Here is a 22,216-nt window from a genome sequence, read left to right as displayed (position 1 = left end):
GGACGCTCTCGCAGCGACCAGCTGCTGCTCGGGTTTGACGTGACGGTCGCTGACCTAGCCACGGGTGATGGCGAGGAAGGGGGTCCCCGCGGGGGTGTCGTCGGTACCAGCCACGGCTTGGTACCAGCGGCTCGACGCGCCGAGAGGACGCTCGCCGGTCTCACCGCGACAACGAGCCCTAGCAGGTCACCTGACGCCGCTCCCATCGGGACCGGGCGAGACGGTAACCAGCAACAGCTCGCCTGACGCTAGAGATCAGCGTCGACGTTCTCAGCCGAGCCTCTCGCCCCAGGCGAGCGGCAAGGCTAGGCCCTGCTGCTCGATCGCACTGCGTGGACGATCAGCAGCAGCCCTCCAAGCACGCTGGTCCTGCCAGCGAGCTAGGGGGGAGCGTCAGGTCTGCCTCTCCTGTACCTTCAACCCCAGGACATACGCGCAAGTAGCTGGAGGCGACCGTCAGGGGTCTGCCGCTGTTCCTCTTTCTGAAGGAGGAGTATCTCGGGATCTGTTCTTGTTGGAGGGACTGGACGGTCCTACTCCGCAAGACGCGGTTACTCCCGAGATACAGAGGAATTTGCAGAAGTCATTAAGCTGATTCGTCAGCATAATGACCTTGCGGAAGGATTGCCGCTCCCACCAGCAGAGCCCACGTCTCTGCTCGAGTCGTTTTGGGGCCCGAGAGGAACCCAAACCGACGGTGGGTCTGCCGCGATCGGAGCTTGCCGATTCTGTCTCGAACCAGAGCTCTCGTCTCCGGACAAGAAGGCTCTCTCAGTTCTGGTCCGGTCGATCAAGCTACTTCCACCTCCTCTACTGCGACAGCGGCGTTTCTACACGTGTCTTCGGACACCGTATTTAAATACTCCTTCGGGTCCTCCTGAGAGGTTTCGACCTCGACGAGGACTGGAATGAGTCGGAGGACGGTATCGGCTCTCATCCTGTCAGGTGTCGATCAGCCCCACCAGACGACGTTCACAGTGGCGGCAGACCCTTACCTACAGTGAGAGTTCGTAACCCTCCGCGGGAAAAACGTGTTCTCCTGACGATACGTTTTCCCAGACTCTGAGAGGCCATCGCCGCAAGGCGATGGCTGCTCCTACTCTTCTCCAACTGCTAGTTCCACTGGGAAGGCGAGCGAGTATCAATTCCTTCCCCCATTCCCTCTCTCCTTACGGTTACGAGGAAAGGGGAGGGATCCTACAGAGATTTCTCGTAGGATCCCACGTTCGGGACTGCGCTACCGGGGGGACCTTGCGGGTCCTACCTGACGTAAGCCCCGGTCGTTGAGGAGGAATCCTGCCCCATTCTCGATTTCTACGGGAATCGAGAGGACCACCAGCCGATATCGTTTGACGAATTCGGTGGGGGTTTCGCAGACTGCTTAGAATTCTACGGAATTTCTAACGCATTCAGTGTTCGAGTTTTTTACGAACTCCAAACACTTACGCGAGACCACAGGTCCAAAGTGAGCGAGACGATAACCCCGATATACACGATAATCGGGAACCTCGCCTATGCTCGAATTCCTGGAATTTCTAGCATTGGGAAGAAGACTGCTGCTGAAAGAAACTATCTCACAGTAGGCGACCAACCTGTAATAGACGAAATGGACGGGATATCCATTTTAGCTTGAACTATCGTCTTAGTATTCTGTTTCACCCTTGAAGCTTTCCTTCGGGAAGACTTCTCCTTCACTCTCTTTGATAGAGATCGAAGGTGGTCGATCTCCAATCCTTATTTTGTTTTCTTGAAGGAAAGAATTTAGGATGGAGATCGTTGTTCAGAATCCTACAAATATACTACGTATATTAACCTCGCGACATGATTCTACTAAGCAGTTGAATTGTCCGAGGGGTAGGCGCATATCCTAGTTAATCTACGGATTGCGACTTATGAGAGAAGTATTCTAATTGAACTGCAACTCGGGTTGCCTGCAACCTCCCAGGAGTTTTCAGTTTTCAATTTTATATACTTATGGTTTTGTCACGACAACACCATTTCAACTTTTATATACTTATGGTTTTGTCACGACAACACCATTTCAACTTTTATATTTACCGAAATTCATTTCGCCTAAATATAATTGCTCGTACATATCTTTTATGCTCGGTAGTTCTAGCCGAACGCATTCCTTCGTGGAATAATGGATTACCTGGCAACTCAGGATGACGAGTCAGCGAGAGCTCAGGCTCAACTACTGCGTATTGAACTGCCTGATAGCAGCTCAGTATCAGCTGGGCCTCCGATATGCACGGTCATGTATGTCTCTCTCCCCTCCCCTCTTTGATTGACTACCGAACCGTATCTCTGCCCAACAATCATGGACTAGGTCTCTGATTAACGGGGATTCTCGCAATAATGAGGACCATCTACTGCTGTGACGCTAGATTCCATCGCCTTCGACATTGCGAGAATTTTCAACAGAGATATCTCTTGGACTTTCTTTCATCTTTCTGTTTACCGCACTGGTAAAACCAGAAGTCTGTACAAGTCTCCCGCTGCATCGCACTGCGATAATGCGAATGATTTTGCAGACATCTGAGTTTGTCTTCAAAATATCTCGTATTCGTAGGTGTACAATTGTTCATTGTGTCAACCCGAATTACGAGATGTGTCAGAAAGGAACATCGCCTCACTCCCCTCCGGACCATGACTGCTCTACTTCCAAACTGTTCAGCCCATGAGAAGCAGTTCTTCAGGCGGAGTAGGTTCCCTGTCTTCATTACTGGAAGCGCTTCGCTTTTATTGCAACTACGATTCCTCACCGGACAGCAATGAAATAGCGGTTAGCGTTTTCAGTCATTTGTAAGCACAGGTTATGAATCTTGAGAATCCGTTCTCCTCGATCATCTGTGAAGACGTACGGTTGCATTCAATCTCTACCTTCGTCTTCAACGGTACATAGTTGTTTGTTTCTCCTTAGCTGAGATTCAACAACCATGAGATGTTTTACCTTCAGGGACCTCGGTCTCTAGAAGGCAATTGACTTTCGCCTGTTGGGCACATGCCTTAAGAGAATCATCACCTCGCTGTCCGGCGTTGGTGCCAAACAAATACATTATTTGTTTGGTCTCTCGGCATAAACCCTTTAAAGGCGAAGGTCACGTGACTTACTCGGATTGCTTTGACAACTTGCCTCCTACCGAACGCAGTCAGTCGGCAGCGGTCAGAGGCCCCGCCCGATGTCAGTTACGAACTACGCTGTTGACTTAGTTCGGTTGTTACAGAGCAATCATTACTTCGTTTTAATAGCTTGTCACAGTACCCATACCATTGACACCCACCATGGAGTGTCGGTGTCCTATCCACTACCGAGAACTTCGCTGCATGGGATAGGAGGATGCGAGGAGACTTCGTGGCAAACGGACAGACCAGTATGGTACTGGACATCAACCGAAGTAGAGAGAAGAGGGATAGGTCATGCGACTATTTCCCTTCTTTTCCTCTGAGGAACTGCATGACTTCTCCTGCGAAGTCAAGCATCCAGGGGATGGGGATCCGTGACGCTCGATTTCGTACCGAACTTCGTAGCGAAGACTCAGAAACCCTTCGGTCCCTGACGATTGGTTCGAGTCGTTCACAATCCCCTCCCTAATGGACTTCACCGCCTTCGATGCGAAGGAGATGCTGCCTTGTCCGCAAGAACTTCTCCGTGGCGCAGGTACTGAAGGCAGGGGTCTGGTCAACCAGACCACATGCCCTTCCTTCTACCTTCGGGATATTGCCCACAGGTCCTTGGATCTTTTCCTTGGGACCCGTGGTGGCTGCTCAACACGTTGTGTAGTGAACCCAGACCCTCGCAGGCTGAACAGCATCGAGTCCTGGTGTGACCATAAGAATGGATGAGTGAATGAGAGTGTGACTGGCTCCTATTCCCATCTTTTTCTTCCCCTCTACTGTGGTTAGAGGGACACGGTCGTCACCCTGCTGGATAAGGACAAGATGCAGGTGAGCTACTCAAACAGAGCCCCATCCTATCCCTTTCACTAGGGATAGGAGCGTATATCCACCCACTTCCTCCAACAAGGGGGAGGAAGTGGATGCCAGCTTGAGACAACCCATACTTATGTTGCCTCTTGCAAACAGGAACAAGTTCTTGCTTGCTGGTACGAAGAGATACGCTTGCCTCTCTCTTAGTACTCGCGCCCAGAGAGGTCTGACCATTGATCCTGCGGTGCACACCCCGATCAATCGGACAGAGGCTTGGATCCCTCCCTCGCTCTTACGACCAGGGAGGCATTCCAGGGATGGACGAACACCAGTCTGTTCATCAAAAGACTCAGATTCCTCCCACCAAGAAGTGAGTCTTCCTATTGTTAAAGGACCGATGGTTTGTATTACGTATCGGAACAAATGACAATTTGTCGAAAATTGCATTTTTCCTAACTATACAAACCTGAGGTCCTTTACATATAGTCCTCCTCATGCCACCCCTCACTCTGCGTATTTTGCATGGGCCAAAAGCAAAAGTGATTTGTTTACCTCCCGCGCGACTGTCGGACAAGCAGTTAACTACCGTTCTCCCCTTGTTCGAAGCTTACGACCGTTCCAGCTGCCGCTAGCTACTTCCTATTGTTAAAGGACCTCAGGTTTGTATAGTTAGGAAAAATGCAATTTTCGACAAATTGTCATTTTTAGATGTGATACATTTCTAGATAAATCTCAAATTGAATGTTGCACATGAAGTAGTACAGGTTACATAGTTTAGGTTAGTAACTGTGGAATTGCTGTTAGCTGTGATATACATATCTAGAAAATATTCATGTGCAGGTTGTAGTATAGGGTCTGTGTTACGTAACAAACTGTTGCTTATCAGAAAGCCAAACCCCCAGAAGTGTGTTAAGTTGAAGTGCTACTGTATTCCATTTTAGAAGGAAAAAAGTGAAGATTAGGAAATATCGTTTGCCATTTTGTAGAAGGTATATGAACTTGTACAATGTTTTTATTTATTTGGTTAGGGCTAAGTCTTGGAACCAAACCCCAGTGTAAGTTGAGAACAAAAATAACATAGGTGTTGTCACATGAACTAACAGCATTAGACCTAAGTCCAAGTGATTAAATTTATTCCAAGGTCATCATATGGCTAAGTAGTGAGCTTCTGTATAGAACTGTTAGAGCTGAACAAATTTTACGCCTTTTGGACTGAAAAAAAAAATTGGCTGTTAGAGACATAGTGCTTATACAGAATAAGTGGATAAGAAAGGTATTACAGTATTCTGTTCTGTACTGTTATTATTTTTTAGTATATATTATTGCTTTTATAGAAGGTATAAGGTGTATTAGGTACAATATTATAACAGAGAACCTTTTTTTAGGGTAACTTACTTTGTTAGTACTGTGCTTGATGCCTGCAAGTAATGTTGAGAAATTGTTTGTATAAGCAATTTGCAAACCAACCATCTGCATTAATCAGAGTTTGTACTGTTACAGAATTGTCTCTTTGTATTTCTTATGCGCATTAGTAATTGGAACTTTTATCTCTCTCTCTCTCTCTCTCTCTCTCTCTCTCTCTCTCTCTCTCTCTCTCTCTCTCTCTCTCTCTCTCTCTCTCTCTCTCTTCCTTGAAGTCATGAAAAGATGGCTTTCAACTTAAGAAGGAAAGCTCATAAAATCTTGTGCTAAATGGTAACTTGGGTTGAAATGTAAGGCATTTTTAATAGAAAGAAGTTTTTGGCATCCAAACTTTCATTTCTAGTTGGGTGAAGAGGTTATCTTACATCAGTCTTATGAGTTTGACTCATAGCTTGACAAGATTTCCTAAGAGTTGTATCTTTGCACAGGATTTGATAAAAATTTACTGCTTAGTCATGATATATATGCTTGATCACTGTGTCTCATTAATTTGCAAAAGGAATAGCTTTGGATTTTTTTAGCTGAACCTTGTTTAGTAATCCGTCATCATTTAAAAAAAAATTAGGTAGTGTTGTATATGTACTGTGAATGACTGAAGTATGAAAATATTCCTTATGGTATTGTAAAAAAATATATGTTATAATCTACCGTACCCATAACTATGAACTATAGTGATGGACAGTAATAAAAGGTTATAGCTTGTGAAAATGAAACTGTTACCCATAAGAGATTTCATACTATATTTCACTGTAAAGCAAGACCAAATTTTAATTTTTATATGTGGCATGTGCTTGTTCTGTGGTAATGTCATAGTTAGGATGGTTCTAGCATGGTACGTATTGTAACTTGGTACTGTATATTAACTTTTGCATGTTGCAGAACTCCCTGACTCGAATGCTTGAATTTCCAAACATGGCTTCTTCTACTCCCATCAACAACTCTCCACCAGTTTCTCCACAATCAAACATGTTGATGAAAGGGAGACCAGTGGTTAGATGTAGCAGTCGTCCCACAAGGTAAATACTACTGCAGTGATGAAGGTGGGAGGGCTCATTTAGAAGAAAATATTTTTCTCTTTTTGTAGATTATATGATGTATGTAAACTTACTTTTATGATAAGATTACAGTATTGTCAAATATAAACTACTAAAGTAGCACTTTAACTTTGCATACTTGCGTACTCGTCGTCTACAATATTATTATTATTTTTTGCTATGCTACTATTTGAGACTTAATTTTTTAGGTAAATCTCTCAAATTGAATGTTAAGTGCAAAGTGTAGGATTAGTTTAGGTTAGAATTGATGTGGAATTGCTGTTATTCGTCTTTTGTTTCCATCTTATCAGTTGATTATTGTTATGTTTTCTCTTTTTCTTATCTTTGCTGGGTGAAAGTCTTTTACACCTTGGAGGGCATTTTGGTAGGGAGATTTGTGTAATCAGTTTTTTCCCCATGTTTTTGTGTAAGAAGTCAGTACAATACAGGTAATTTGACAGATTGGATTAGAAATTAATTGTTTACCAGACAGGATGAGTTCTTAGTTTACTCTATTCTTCTAATCATTATAAGCATAAAAAGATTAAATAGTTTTGAATTTGACTTCTGACCTACAAATATTTAAATGATGAGAAAATTCATTCCTGCCCAATGGTGATGCCTCCTGAATTTATGGTTTATTGGTTTTATTTTCTGTTCCCTCATGCTGTTCATTTTTCATCACCTTTTCCTCTAGTAACTTGTGTCAGTGCTGGCTGATTTCCCTTTGGAACCTTCTTAGGTTTATAGTCAGTTGCATCTACCCATAGGGGTTTCAGCTGATGAAGAAAGAGAGAAACCCACAGAGAAGTTCGGGGAAACCGTTATTGAGGCTTGCTTTTTCATATATTTTGGGCTCAATGATAAATGTACAGTACAAGTTCTCTTAAATTGGAATTTAGTGAAAGACTAAAAAGTCAACTCCAACAATTGCCAGTGTGGATGAGATTCGGAAATCAAGTAGGCTGAAATGGCATTTGAAAGTAAGGTTATGTCCAAGTCTAGTATAACGTATTGTTATTCAGACATGTCATGGTATGATGCTGAAACTGCATGTCAAGACTGTCAATTTGAGAATAAAGCTTTAAGAAGAATATTAGGCATCAGTAGAAAGTTTAGTGTTAGAAATGATATCACAAGGGAAATTACATATCTCCCACATAATTTGAGATTTGTGCAGATAAAAGACATGAGTGGTCCAATTTAACAGAAGTCCTTAGTTCACAAGGCATGAGGGAGAACTGGTAGTGGAATGTGTTGGTTAAGCGCTGTTAAATACTATATGCTTACTCTTCAAAGTATATAATCAACACAATCCTAATACTTTGACAAGGAAGTGACTACCATTTCTCATAGTTTATATTGAAAATGTTTATTTGTCATTGAGTTTTATCACGAATAGATGTTAAGTTGGATTTCTTATTTTTAATTTTCAGTGGAAAGAGAGGGCATAGTACAACGAAAGTCTCTAGCTTAGGCTATATTGGGTCTTCTTCAAGTGATTCTGATGCCAGTGTTTTTCAAGATGGAAGCATAACAGTCCGCAATGCAGCTGACAGGCTACAGTCAAATTTTGGCATCGATAACAAGAAGCAAGAAATTAACTGCAAGAATGTCAAACCTGAGTCATCTTTGAAAATCAACATTGGCGAATACAGAAACACATCCCAACCTAGTACAAAAAAGAAACATGAGGCCACAGAAAAGGAACAATCCACGGGTGAAAAGGAACTGGTTGAAAGAAAGGACCCAATTGTCTCTTCTCACAAGACTGGTAGCTTTTTGGGGATCGACATGCCCCTTCCTGCTCTTGGGAAGATATACAGAGCCTCGGAGATTCTTCAGAGCGATGAGGCTGCCAATGCAGAATTTCCAAACCTTCTCTTACCTGTGGATTTTGAGTTAGGGAGATTCATACAGGCACTCCCTGAGTCTGTAAGTTAATGTTAGCTTCTTGCAGGTTTTAGATTAAGCGTAGTTATTTTTCTTTCCAATTTAGAATTATGTACTGTACTATTGTGATTCTCATGGTTACTAACACATCATAGGTTTGGGATTTCAGGGGATAACTGCCCAAATTCAATTTTCAGTTCTGGGTTGTTTGACAGTTCTGCGCATCCATAGATTCGATTTGTGAGCTGCTAGGAAGTTAGCAGCATTAGTCCTTCATGTTCAAGTACTAAGGGTGATATGTATTGGATGTTCCTGTTGGTTAACTAGCATCTATAGAAGGTGGTTGAATGAGATACCATTTGACAGTAGTTTAATTCTTTATTATTGTTGTTGGGAATAAGAGGACCATAGTTTTGAGTAACCTTGTGTAAATCAGGTTGTTGGGGGCTGCTAACATCAAGGCAGGTTAATGCTATTATGTCTGTAGATATAGGGGGTCTTATAAACAATGTCTAGTTTTCTAGCCGCATTAAGTGCTGTGTAACATAAATATTATAGTCAGTGGCAACAAAGTATTGTGAGATATTCAGAATCTTTCAAGTACAGTGTTACCTGTGATGATGAAATCGTGGCATGGGAGTATAGTTTGAGGTTTAGCTAATCCATAATGCCTTAGTTCAGATCTCTGTTAAGTCAAAAAAGAATACTGAATGGTCATCTCTTGTGAGGACTAAAAAGCAAAGGTCCCAAAATGTTACCCAGTGGAATATTAGACAAGATTTGTACAAGTTCACTAAAAATGCCTTCAAAGATGAAAACTTTTTTCTTCTTGTCTGTTAGAAATCCAAATTAGATATTAAAGTATATATTTTCAAATATTAATTCCAATGTTGATGTGCAAGTTTTTTTTCCACTATGTCAAAAGGCATCACTAAAATTGATTTGAATAAGTCAAGGTTGTTTTGGGTATAACGTGGTAGTTTGAATGGATTGTATTACAGAATAGTTTCTGAAAGACAGACTTTCTGCCACTTGGCAAAAATTATGAGAATGACCAGATGTCAGTCATGGTATGATGTCAAGATGGACCCTGTCATGTGGGAGGGGAAATTGAGGTTGCATTGCCAAAAGTGAAGTATGTACAAGAAAGCTTTAGAACTGGTTATATTGTAACTCAAAAGGTACACAAAGGCCTCACACACAGGAAGTTATTGATACTAATGTTAAAATACCTAATACTGATATTAAAACACTGTAATGACATTGTTGCCACAATCACAAATGAATCATTTAATAATTGCAGAGAGGCATACATGTCAAGATTGATTTACGTATTAATAGTAAACTGTATACTGTAATTCATCGCATATGTACAAACATGCAGCATATTGTTGCATGAATTTGTTACATAACTTTTTTTTTTTTTGAAGCATGTAGCTGTTTACCAGTTTTAACACTGATACTTATGGTTCTGTTTGACAGATAAGATCCTCTGCCAAAACATCCGAAAGTGATGTACCAACTCACGATACATCATATGACCAAGATCCTGCCAACGTCACCCTACGTAAGTTGAATCAGGTGTCTACAATATTATCTCGGTATGTCAATGAAGCTCCTTCTTCGTAAAGATCTGTGGTGGGGTCAATGTAAAAATGATTTTTTCCTATTTTTTTGGTTGTGTATCTAAACAAGACAATTGTATAATTAATTTATTGTTTTAGTCGTATTATTTTTATAATTGTAATTTGACTGAGTGATATGTAGACTTTCATAGGACTGACCGGTTGGGTTTGATTCGTGAATAAAAAGTGACGATTGAAAAAAGTTGAAACGGACTCCTAGATATTAGAGACCTAAGTGAAATGCAGGGCATTGGACCTCTATCCAGAATGACAAAGGAAAGATCCATAAGTGGTGAATGATGTCCCATAGGCAAGACATATGGTGTTAGTACTGCTCATTCTATGATGGTTCATTGGTCCTTGTAATGGACGTACATTCATAAAACACACCTCTTGGGAGGAGCAATCTCTCATAGTTCGAAAGGTATTTTAATATTAGTATCAATAACTTTCCAATTTTTATTCCCTCTATGAAGCTGTTTGTCTATCATATTCATGAAATAACTTGTGATAGTAGTTGAATTTCATTGATTTTAAGCATATAATTTTTGCAAAGTAGTGAATTTGGAAGGATCATTCATAGACAGTTCTCAAGTGAAATTGGTAATATCTTGCACCTGGTTAGCAGGTGCAGTATGAAATGGTCCAGTTTTGACAATAATTTTTATGGAAAATCTTTTTTGTAGTTTCAACATTGGTGTATGCAGCTAACAAATTTTTCCAAAGTGACAGTGTTTTTTCCACGTCGCATTTGTTTAATATACCATATATGGAAAGGTGGTATTTACTTTTTAAAGAATATACCACCTGTGGAAGAGTGGTATTTGCTAGTGTTGGGAAGGAATTTGATCGGCATCTGGGTCTTGGCAGGTGTCCATGTGTTTTATTAACAAACACAACTTGATCTGTGTGTGACTGTATTAGGGTTTGGATAAGAGTGCCTAGCTTTGGTGCTGTTTTGTGATATATGTGCTAGTTTTTAGTGGGCTGTTTTAAACTTGAATGCTTGCTACATTATCAATTTATTTTATACAAAAATCTTGGCCGGCCACGTGACAGCTAAGTTTTGACTGGTAGTCTTGTTATACTACTTAAAAAAAGTAATTTGGATTGAACTTTAGAATTTGATGTATAAAACGTGATCTACATGTGCCTTCGATGTAACAGGCTAAAATTAAATAATTTTAATGGAGGAAAAGGAACTCCATGATTAAATTTTAATTAAATCTTGTGCAAATATTTTTATGTGATACTGGTTGTCTTTACTTATGAATTCACAAATCTTCTGAGAATGACAAGAAGCTTTTATACTGTTGTTTATGTTTGTATTGAAAGCTTAGTTAGTCCTTAGTGAAGTTCGTAACATATTCCTTATTGTTTTGAGGCTAGAGAACAATTTTCTTTGGCATTTGATGTTGACGGTTCGATGCCAAGTTCTTTTTCCATATTTTTAAATGAGAGTGTTTGTATATCTGTAACTTATTTTCTTATATAAAAGTAGCATTACTTAAGTCCTATACTTTTTCATTGTTATTGCAGTCTGCTACTATATTTGTGAGCCTACAATTCTATGAATTTCACACAGAGAATTACATCTTGAGTTGTGTATTTGTATCATGGCTTGGTCTTTTTGCATTTCTCATCATATTCTGCATTTGTGTCTCGTATGAGATGGAAATATTGCCATATGCTGTCAGTGTTCTAATAATCATTTGAATTTCTTTATTTTCTTTTAACTGAGGTTGATATTGGTCCTGAGTCACATGTGCCATTGTTATAAGCGAGTCATAAAATCTAGTCCATGGGTTATAAGTTTTTGACATTACTTATGGAATGTAATCGAAGAAATTTGATTTGAAAACTTTTGTAAAACAGTTTTGAAATTAAAGTTTCCAAATGTTTTACCCCAAGATATTGCAGCCTGTGCTCCCAAGATGGGACTCAGGTATGCAAAAGATTAATTTTATTTTTCAATAAACATTGCTCTTACATTGTTCTTTTTCTCTTTTGCCTTGACAAAAATGTGGGATAAGTGTAAATGCTCTGTCAAGGAAAGTATATAACGGTACCTATCATCCTTTAGCTGGTAGTGTGGTCAGTCCACTTCAGCCCCTAGCTGCAAATCCATTTCTTTCCTTTTTCGGTATCTCCTTTCATATGCCTTCTGTCACACTTTTCTCCCTCTCCTAACAATTGGTTCACGGTGCAACTGCAAGGTTTTCTTCCTGTTATGCCTTTAAAACCTTTTAGTTTTCTGTAAAAGAAAACTATTGTGACGACTTTGTCTGTTTACACTTTTTCTGTCAGCCCTCAGATCTTATAAACTACTGAGGCTAGAGGGCTGCAAATTGGTATGTAGATCAGCCAACCTTCAACCATCAAACATAACAAAATGCAGCCCCCTAGCCTCAGTAGGTTTTGTTTTAAGGCTAAAGTTAGCCATGATCATACATCTGGCACCGCAATAACACAAGCCACCATGGCTAGCTGAGAGTTTCATACAAGTTTATACACTGTACAGGAAACTTGATTGCACCAAAGAAACTTCAGTATGTACAGGAAACTTGACTGCGCCAAAGAAACTTCAGTACATTTTTTCCGTGTTTACTTTCAATGAATGACCTAATAGTCGGTTAACCTTTCTTTGACTTGATTTTAATGATATGAGTGAACTTCAAGTATGAATTTAGTATGAAATGCATATGATTAAGTTGTAATGCCTATTGGCATTAATATTTGTGGTCAACATTTATGAGAACTACTCCAAAACTGGGGCTTTTTCTGAAGAGCTCTTCTAAAAAGCATATCAAGAAATAGTTAAGATTACATCCTGCTTTAGTGTCTTGTATATCAACATTTGCTTTCTATTTAGTCATTCATAGGTGATGAATAGTTTACCTAGATTGGTGTATCCCTGCTTAAAGGGTCCGTTCACACGGTCGAACAACGTCCGACAGACAAACATTGTTACCAATTAACAATTGCTTACCAGAGTTTGCCTTGTTACCAGATCTACTTCCCTCGTTTCAACGCTTTTGACGTTATCCTGCTTCGCCTTTGATACGGCAACAATGTTTGTCCGTCGGGCATTGTTAACACACACACACACACACCACTGATAGCTACATTTTTGGTCTTGAACAATTCAGAAAAATCAAAAGATTACGTCATCTGTAAAACAAAAGTACTCGGTCACTTGTATTGTATGAAATTTATATAGCAGCTCAGGTATGATGTGGAAAATTATGCGCGATCCAGCATCTGAAGAATGAATGGGACAATGCATGATTTTCTGTTGTACTTAAAGCAATTTTCTGTACTAAGGGGGGAAGCTGCTTGATTTTTATTTAAAGTGATTTCTTGTTAAAATGGCTTAATATTTTATTAAAGGCGTTTCCTGTTGAGGGAAAATGGCTTGCTTTAATTTTGTGAATGAGGATTGGGCTCTAGTAAATACCTATATTTAGCAGCACAACCGAACACTTCTTGTGAATGAGAACGAGGATTTAAAGATGAACAAAACACGAACACGTGATTTTGTGTTCGTCCTGCCGTCTACCCATCCATCATGAAGACATGTCCCACTGCTTTCCCATCCGTATTGATTCCTGCTCTCATGAATACGTTGGTGGAGGGTTGGGTGAGGGAGAGGAGGGAGGAGATAGAGATCTCCACCGTTGTTGGTGCGTATTATGTCGACCAACCAACCCCTTCATAACTTGACTCCGCTGCTGAAAATCCGCTCGCGTTTTAAAGCTGCTGTCGTGTTTTGCGTTCAGCGTTCTCTGTCCTGGTTCCTCCTCTTTCCTATCTTCTTCTCTTCGGAGGCTAGCAAGGTAGGTCCGACGATGGACCGGCACGCAGCTACTAAACCTGTAGCTGCCTGCTACTGCTTTTGCTGTTCTTCCTGTATGCTCGACGCCAGCGGCATGAGCTTCCTGTGTGTGTGTGTGTGTGTGTGTGTGTGCATATTGCCTTTGTTACGTGTGTGAGCGTGTTGGAAGCCACAGCTAGACCTAGTACTGAAACTAGGAGCAGTTTTAGACGAAAAAACAGTATTTTGGAAATTGGACCATGTTCGATGTACTTTTTGCAGTCTTTGTGTATTAAGAATTTTGTTTTACGTAAATTTTTTATAGGTTTTATTTTAATGTTATCGTAAGGGTTAGGTAGGCAACGCAACTTGTCCATTTTGCTACCAATCAATGCCTCACGCAGATCTGTAATATTACCATTGCTATAAAATCCTGTCATTTGGATTTGTCATGTATTAAACTCGACCTCCCCGCCGTCGTCGTCTATCTCTCTCTCTCTCTCTCGAAGACTATTAAAATAAGGTGAAATTTCTCGCTTTTTGAGACAATAGACTAAGCTGACTCTCGCTCTCTCTCTCTCTCACTGTCATTAGAGTAAGCTGACCTTGTGCCAAAGATAGTAGCTCCTGCTCACAGTATACTTGTAAGCTGTGCTTGCAGTCGTATAGGCCTGCCTTCCAGCCTAAAATATCAGTAGGCCTATCTCTCCCAAGTACCAGGGCAAGTCTATCTCCAAAGAAGCTGTAGGTCTGTCTGCCCTTGTACCACGCAGTAGGCATATCTTCCCTATAGTACCAGGGCAAGTATCGAGCCAAAAAAGCAGTAGATCTAACTGCCCTAGCATCAGGACAAATCGAACTGCCCCAAGAAGCAGTAGCCTGCCATAGTACCAGGGCAAGTTTATCTGCCCTAAGAAACAGTAGGCCTATCGGCCCTTGTACCAGGACAAGTCTATCCGCCCAAGAAACAACAGTAGGCCTAACTCCCCTAGACAAAACAGGTCTATCTGTCCCTAGTAATAAGGCTGCAATGCTTAATGGTACATCATGGAAATAAGGGTATTGTAAAAGCACAATACGAATCACAGGCTCGCAGCGTTGCTTTTATCTGTATGACGAAAAATTGGAGTAGAATTATATATATATATATATATATATATATATATATATATATATATATATATATATATATATATATATATATATATACATACATACATATACACACACTTTAATTTACATTGAAACAGTACAGGAATGATGAAAATAAAATAGTATGTGGAGTAATGAGGTTTAGACGTATATTCATATGATAGTTATTTTGATTTAAATTTTTTCTGCAATTTTTCCTGTTATAAAATTCTATATTTAGTTGAAAAGATTTAAAAAGATCATTTTTATTTTTAAGTAATGCCATCTGCTAAATTTTCCCAGACGAAGATAACAGCAGAATAATAAGAATGGGTGTAAAAATACAGGTTGCTAAACCTTATACGCTTAATCTGTGCGGATGCGTTCAGTTGTAATACGAAGCCAACGGATATGAAAATGATTTTTATTTTTTCTAGAAACTGTCGTAGTTAAACCGTTTCTGGCATTGATTTAGATAATCAATTGTAGATAGATAAATACGTGTCTGTTCAGTGGGTAATCTCACAAAAGTTGCTTTGTAAATTTATATTAGATTGGAAAAGCAAGCGAGCGCTTTTCAGCTCGCCATGTAACAACCTATCACTGAACTGGTCTCAGATCAATGCGTCCAGCAGTCTAGACTGCGTAAGCGTAGATCGGGTGTAGATTGAGTTGCCAGTTAGTTCTTTATTCTCCTCTGGCGTTGCTTCTATTTGCGATATCATTAATCAGTCTCGAATACCTGTTGGTTTGCGTCGATTTTCGTTGTCCTATCGCCGTGACCCATGACCTAGACAGTGACCTCGAACCTTACGATGAAATTTCAAGGGCGTAGACCTTGGATTGCATTGTCTGACCTGCACTACTCGATACGCGTTGCTCCCGACCCCTGAACATTTACTTTTACTTGTAATATGAATGATTAATGATTGAAATTGGTTTTGTATTACGTTAATCGTTCGTGGAATTCCAAATGAATCATTAATCGCTGTTTATATTTAACATAGGCCCAATCTGTATTACATGTCATGCGTAGATTAACCTTGTCTAGATAAGCAATATTTCCTATTGCTAAGGCTGTTGTTTTTAAGTGTAATGAATGATTATGATGTATATTGTTCTTGTATTACGTTAATCGTTCACGAAATTCCAAATGAATGATCAACCGCTGTTTGTATTGTATTTAACAGGCCTATGTTGCATGGTGTGTAATGACTGGACAAGTAATAATAAATCGTATTGCCAAGGGCGTGTATCTAATTATGACTTCCTCTCTGTCCTTCTTCCTTCCTTTCTCCGAAGTCCACCACGCGACGCCGTGTCACGTCTTCCATGACTTCCATGATAATCTTGTTACGTCGTGGGTGTGAACATAAGAAGTCCTTTAGAGAAACCGGTCTTTTTTCAAAAGTCCGGTGTGCGAGTTTGGGTTGGTGCCCCGGTTCCGAGGGCCAGAGTATCGTACAGCATCTGGTTTGAGGGGAGAGAGAGAAAGAGAGAGAGAGAGATAGCTCTCATTCTCCGGTGCGCGGGTCCGTCCTTACTGACAGACAGACATACAGAGAGAGAGAGAGAGAGGGAGAGTGAGAGACTCGCCAGACATAGAGAGAGAGAGAGAGAGAGAGACTCACTCAGTGACTAGTAGTCGGCTATTGAATAGGCGCGAGGTAAGAACCGACGGTTCTCTCTTACCTCAGCCTAAATTAAACCTCGGAGTGAATATTACGGAACGGACATTGAGAGAAGATTTGCCTATAATTCGCTCATATATCCCTCGGTGGCCAAAGAGTCGGGTGAAAGGCTCCCCCTTCTCCCGTTTCTTTTGTGTTTCAACTGTTTCGCAGGGGCGTGTTTGTTAAGAGAAAGAGTAAGAGAGAGAGAGAGGGACTCTCTCACTAGAGTCCCCTTCGGCCCTTCCCCATTCGCCGCTTCCAGCAGTAGCGATGTGAATTTTGGAAAGGGATTTCTGTCTGTGTGTGACTGTGTATTCTGTGTATTGGCTATGGATGTGGTGAAGCCCCCATAGAGATCTCCATAGGTGTATCTGTTGACCCTCTGCGTGTAACACAAGCGTGTAGTTTTGCTTAGCAAAGTTAGCCGTACACGTGAGGTCTTCTGGAAAAGCACTATACACACACGCACAGAGCGAGCGTCTCCCACGAATATGCGTGTGTGCGCGCGCTCCGTGTGATTTTGCCGCTAAAAAAAGCATCTGGAAAGTTAAAACGAATAACGAATGGCATTCCGGGAGGGTAAATAGATCGATGTCGCCTTGCTGATAAGAGAGAAAGAGAAAAATAAAAGAAAATTTTGAAAAGTAACAGGAAACATTGCGCATTGGTATGAAATTTTGTGAAATGTGAGTTGAAATTGTGTAACCAAATTGTGACTGTGAAATTATTTATTCCCCAGTGAATTAAAGATTTAGTAATGTTGTTTTTTCTGTTAATTAACAGCCAGGTCAGGCTGTTTTGAGCGCAACAGACAGCCTTAAACAAAGGATATCCGGCTGTTGTTTCCCCTCCCGAAGTATTTTTTCAATAGAGAGAAAGAAAGAAGCTTCTACTCAGGATACAAGGCTGACTTTGATAACAGTTTCCTCGAGTGAGTACAAAACAATATTGTTGTTTGGTTTATTTTGCTCTTTAGGAGATGTTTTTTTTTCTTTAATGATATAGCTTTTTCGAGGTTTATGCTGTTTTTATCCCTTGTTTTGGTAGTATTTGGTATGTTTTTACATCTGGTTATGTCTGTTTTTTTAATAAGATTTGTGGCAGTTGATCTAACGTATGTTTTGAAGAGGCAAGAAATGGTTGTTGATTAATGTGAAAGATAATCACACAGTATATATATATATATATATATATATATATATATATATATATATATATATATATTATATATATATATATACATATACATTGTGTGTGTGCAAATTATGTATATGAATTACACTTTTTTATTTTTTTCCTTCGTGGCAAAAAACCTTTATATATATATATATATATATATATATATATATATATATATATATATATATATATATATACGTGTATATTCATTCCACTAATGGTTTTCTATCAGTATTTATTTATACTTGAAAGAAAGTTTCTCATATTAAGTTGTGTAATACTTCCTAGTTAAACCACTTAACTCATGGTCCTCAGTATAAGGCCTTGTTTTGATGGTTCTCAGTTTTAATCCTTGCATTAATGGTTCTTAGTTTAAATCCTTGCATTGATGATTCTCAGTTTACATCCTTCCTGTAATGGTGCTCAGTCATTGCTGTAATGGTTGTCAGTTTAAATCCTTCCTGTAATGGTAGTCAGTCATTACTGTAATGGCTGTCAGTTTAAATCCTTCGTGTAATGGTAGTCAGTCATTACTGTAATGGATGTCAGTTTAAATCCTTCCTGTAATGGTTGTCAGTCATTGCTGTAATGTTTGTCAGTTTAAATCCTTCCTGTAATGGTAGTTAATCATTGCTGTAATGGCTGTCAGTTTAAATCCTTCCTGTAATGGTTGTCAGTCATTGCTGTAATGTTTGTCAGTTTAAATCCTTCCTGTAATGGTAGTCAGTCATTGCTGTAATGGTTCTCAGTTTAAATCCTTCCTGTAATGGTAGTCAGTCATTACTGTAATGGCTGTCAGTTTAAATCCTTCCTGTAATGGTAGTCAGTCATTGCTGTAATGTTTGTCAGTTTAAATCCTTCCTGTAATGGTAGTCAGTCATTGCTGTAATGGTTCTCAGTTTAAATCCTTGCATTAATGATTGTCAATTTAAACCCTTGCTGTGATGCTTATCATATGAATTAATGCTTTGATTATAACATTATAAAAAGGTTGTGGCCACTCTCAGATTAAAGTTGGTAATATGTATCACAGTAACGAATGTTGTTATGAGTTTAAGGAATAAAATTTGAATGTTGTCAGCCGGCTTCAGGCACTGATAACCGCGCGCGCGTCTATATAAAATGTAGAAATACTTGCTTACGTATTTCTGTTTTATCAGTGGTATTTCCTTTCGCTTTTATGATTGAGTGATCACTCAGTATTAAAGAGAGAGAGAGAGAGAGAGAGAGATTAAAAGGGACCTTTTTGTTCAGTTCTCATCATTTATATTTTTAAAATTTTTTATTTGTTTATATATTTATTATTATTATTATTATTATTATTATTATTATTATTATTATTATTATTATTATTAATTATTATTATTATTATTAATTATTAATTAAGTTAAAAGAATAGAAAGGAGAAAAAAAACATATGGTGAAAATAACAGTTTATTAACAATTGTATGCATACATTAAGTTATACAGTTGCATTTGTACCTTTCTTTTTATTATTCCATATACATATATATTATATATATATATATATATATATATAATATACATACACACACACACACACACACACACACACACATATATATATTATAATATAACATCTATTATAATATTTATTTATATATATATATATAATATATGTAATTATTAATAGAATATATTTATCAAGATATTCGTAAGTTGCGATTTAATTTATATATTTTATGTTATTAGCATAGAATGGTCTTTCAAGGCACAGATCCGATCAGATTTAGTCTACTTTTACATCAAACCAGACACTCTGTGGTTCGTAATCTCACAAAATTTTGCTAAAATTTTGGTAAACAAATTTTGATATAAAATTTTGTCATCATGAAAATATGAAACCTTTCACTGTATTGTTTTGCATTAATTATTCTTAGAATGTTGTCTGTGGCAATTTTTTCACTCATAAAATTGGTTTAATTATTCACACATAATTTGACGACTAGAACATGGGAAGATATAGTTTCTTTAAGAATTTTCTTGTACCTGGGAGAGTGTTCTTTCTTAAGGCATTATATAAGAATAAATAAAAATTGTACAACAACAACTAAAACAACAATTATGAGCCAATCTCTGCACGAAAACAATACTGCAAAGTCAGCATTTTTATTTGAAGACTAGTACAAGGGAAGGAATTTTCATTTCAGAATTTTTATGCATATTGTTCACAAAAGAAGGCGTTGTTTCTTCCAGAGCTGTTTACGAACCTTATTGTTCACAAAGGACGGTGTTGTTTCTTCCAGAACTGTTTATGAGCCTTATTATTCAAACAGAACGGTGTTGTTTCTTCCGGAGCTGTTTACAAGGCTAATTGTTCACAAAGGACGGTGTTGTTTCTTCCAGAACTGTTTACAAGCCTTATTGTTCATAAAGAACGGTGTTGTTTCTTCCGGAACTGTTTACAAGCCTTATTGTTCATAAAAAACGGCGTTGTTTCTTCCAGAACTGTTTACAAAGCTTATTGTTAAACAAAGACGGTGTTGTTTCTTCCGGAACTGTTTATGAGCCTTATTGTTTATAAAGAACGGTGCTGTTTCTTCCAGAACTGTTTACAAGCCTTATTGTTCATAAAGAACGGTGTTGTTTCTTCCGGAACTGTTTACAAGCCTTATTGTTCATAAAAAACGGCGTTGTTTCTTCCAGAACTGTTTACAAAGCTTATTGTTAAACAAAGACGGTGTTGTTTCTTCCAGAACTGTTTACAAGGCTTATTGTTCACAAAGGAAACTGTTGTTTCTTCCGCAATTGTTTACAAGCAGCTTTACTATCCAAGAAACAACTGCAAAAACAACAACTATGAGCCTATTTGGGTAAAAAAGTGCTCAACATAAAAGTTTTCCCTTGAATGGTTGAACTTCCTCCTTCGTGACACAAATAAGGAAACTGGATTTTATTTAATTTCCTTTGATCATTTTCGGTCCTTTTGGAAGATTAGGCCTATATAGGCCTACCTAGGCCTACCTTCCTTGGTCGATTGTAGCCTCCAAGAACTGGGCCTAGCTCGTAGGTGTCTGACAGTACGAGGCTCGTGAGTAATTGTTACGTTTGAAATTGAGTTGTGCGCACACCACGGGGAGTAATGCTGTACGGAGCCGTAGAATTTATCAAATTTAGGGTGGTGAATGTTTAACATCTCTGTTAGACAGTCTCTCTCTCTCTCTCTCTCTCTCTCTCTCTCTCTCGTATGTATGCATGTATTGGCAGAAGCTGTGAAGATCACCATTTATTAATATATATATATAGATATATATATATATATATATATATATATATATATATATATATATATATATATAGAGAGAGAGAGAGAGGAGAGAGAGGGAGAGAGAGAGAGAGAGCACGAAATTCGTAGGGAAACATCTGTAACCCTGTGACCTCTATGCGGGTTCTGTACCCAGACAGAATTGTGTAAACATGGGCCCTCCAGACACTGCACAAGTCTTCAAAATGCTCCTCTTGTATATATACAATTCAGTCGTCACAGGCGAATTGGGAAAATATACACACGATTATTCCCCCCCACATAAACATTCACATACACTCACAAACACATACGCTCGCACACACACACGCGCGTGCGAGCTCGCACACAAACCCACCATTTTTCTCACAACGTGGCGTAAACTAATATTATGAGAGGTCAGGTTACATCTTAGCGTATATACTTGCCAAGGGTTTTGGGTTAAAGATTGTGTGGGCTCTCTCCTCTCTCTCTCTCTCTCTCTCTCTCTCTCTCTCTCTCTCTCTCTCTCTCTATATATATATATATATATTATATATATACATATATATATATGCATATATATATATATATATATATATATAATATATATATATATATATATATATATATATATATAGTTCATCTCCCGGCTCTATGTCTCTATCTTGCATTTTATTTTAATTTCTTTAACATCGACACTTTAATTTTATAGTATACCTTTTTATAAACTGAAACAATTTTATAAACTGAAACAATTCAGGGTTTCATAACTGCACTAATAGAAGCCCGTTCCATCGGCGTCTGTCGTAACAAAATCACGCCTGAAAAATATCTCCCATTACTAGAGATTTTCCACCGATATGAAGAACGGCTTCCATGACGCCAGAATTTTGAGAGCATTCGCAGAGAGTTTACACTGTAGTCTTCTCTGACCTTGAAAGGCACCATGCACCATCAGAGCATCATTATTTTAACATGTAAACACATTAAATACACAGGGTAAACACAATTAATACACAGGGTAAACACAATTAATACACAGGGTATCAGGAACTCCAGCGAACACCCAACAGCTTTATAGAAGGCATTCGTGCAGCATACAATCTGCTTGTGAAGTCTGAAGCTTTCAGACATTATTCAGCAGATATTTAACCAGCTGGCAGACGTTCCCTTATTCGTAGATGTCTGCATATAAACTAAATCCAGTCTCTTAAAGTAGATGTCTAGTCCCTAGATATCTATATATAACCAAAGTCCTTGCTCTTAAA

General features: G+C 38.9%; 1 protein-coding gene across 7 annotated transcripts in view; it reads left to right on the top strand.

Annotated features, from left to right (window-relative positions):
* Nucleotides 1-10,805, top strand: part of LOC135208739 (putative leucine-rich repeat-containing protein DDB_G0290503) — a 67,555-nt gene extending 56,750 nt beyond the window's left edge. For all 7 annotated transcript variants that reach the window (XM_064241232.1, XM_064241234.1, XM_064241230.1 and 4 more), the window contains 3 exons: nucleotides 6,232-6,368; nucleotides 7,823-8,321; nucleotides 9,762-10,805. In XM_064241232.1, the coding sequence (XP_064097302.1) occupies nucleotides 6,232-6,368; nucleotides 7,823-8,321; nucleotides 9,762-9,908 (783 nt within the window). In that variant the 3' untranslated portion in view covers nucleotides 9,909-10,805. The remainder of the gene's footprint in view (nucleotides 1-6,231; nucleotides 6,369-7,822; nucleotides 8,322-9,761) is intronic.
* Nucleotides 10,806-22,216: the final 11,411 nt, after the last annotated feature.

The sequence above is a fragment of the Macrobrachium nipponense genome, chromosome 35, assembly GCF_015104395.2.
Source record: "Macrobrachium nipponense isolate FS-2020 chromosome 35, ASM1510439v2, whole genome shotgun sequence".
Taxonomy (NCBI): domain Eukaryota; kingdom Metazoa; phylum Arthropoda; class Malacostraca; order Decapoda; family Palaemonidae; genus Macrobrachium; species Macrobrachium nipponense.
Note: the sequence above shows the minus strand (reverse complement) of the source record. Positions and strands in the feature narration are given on the sequence as shown.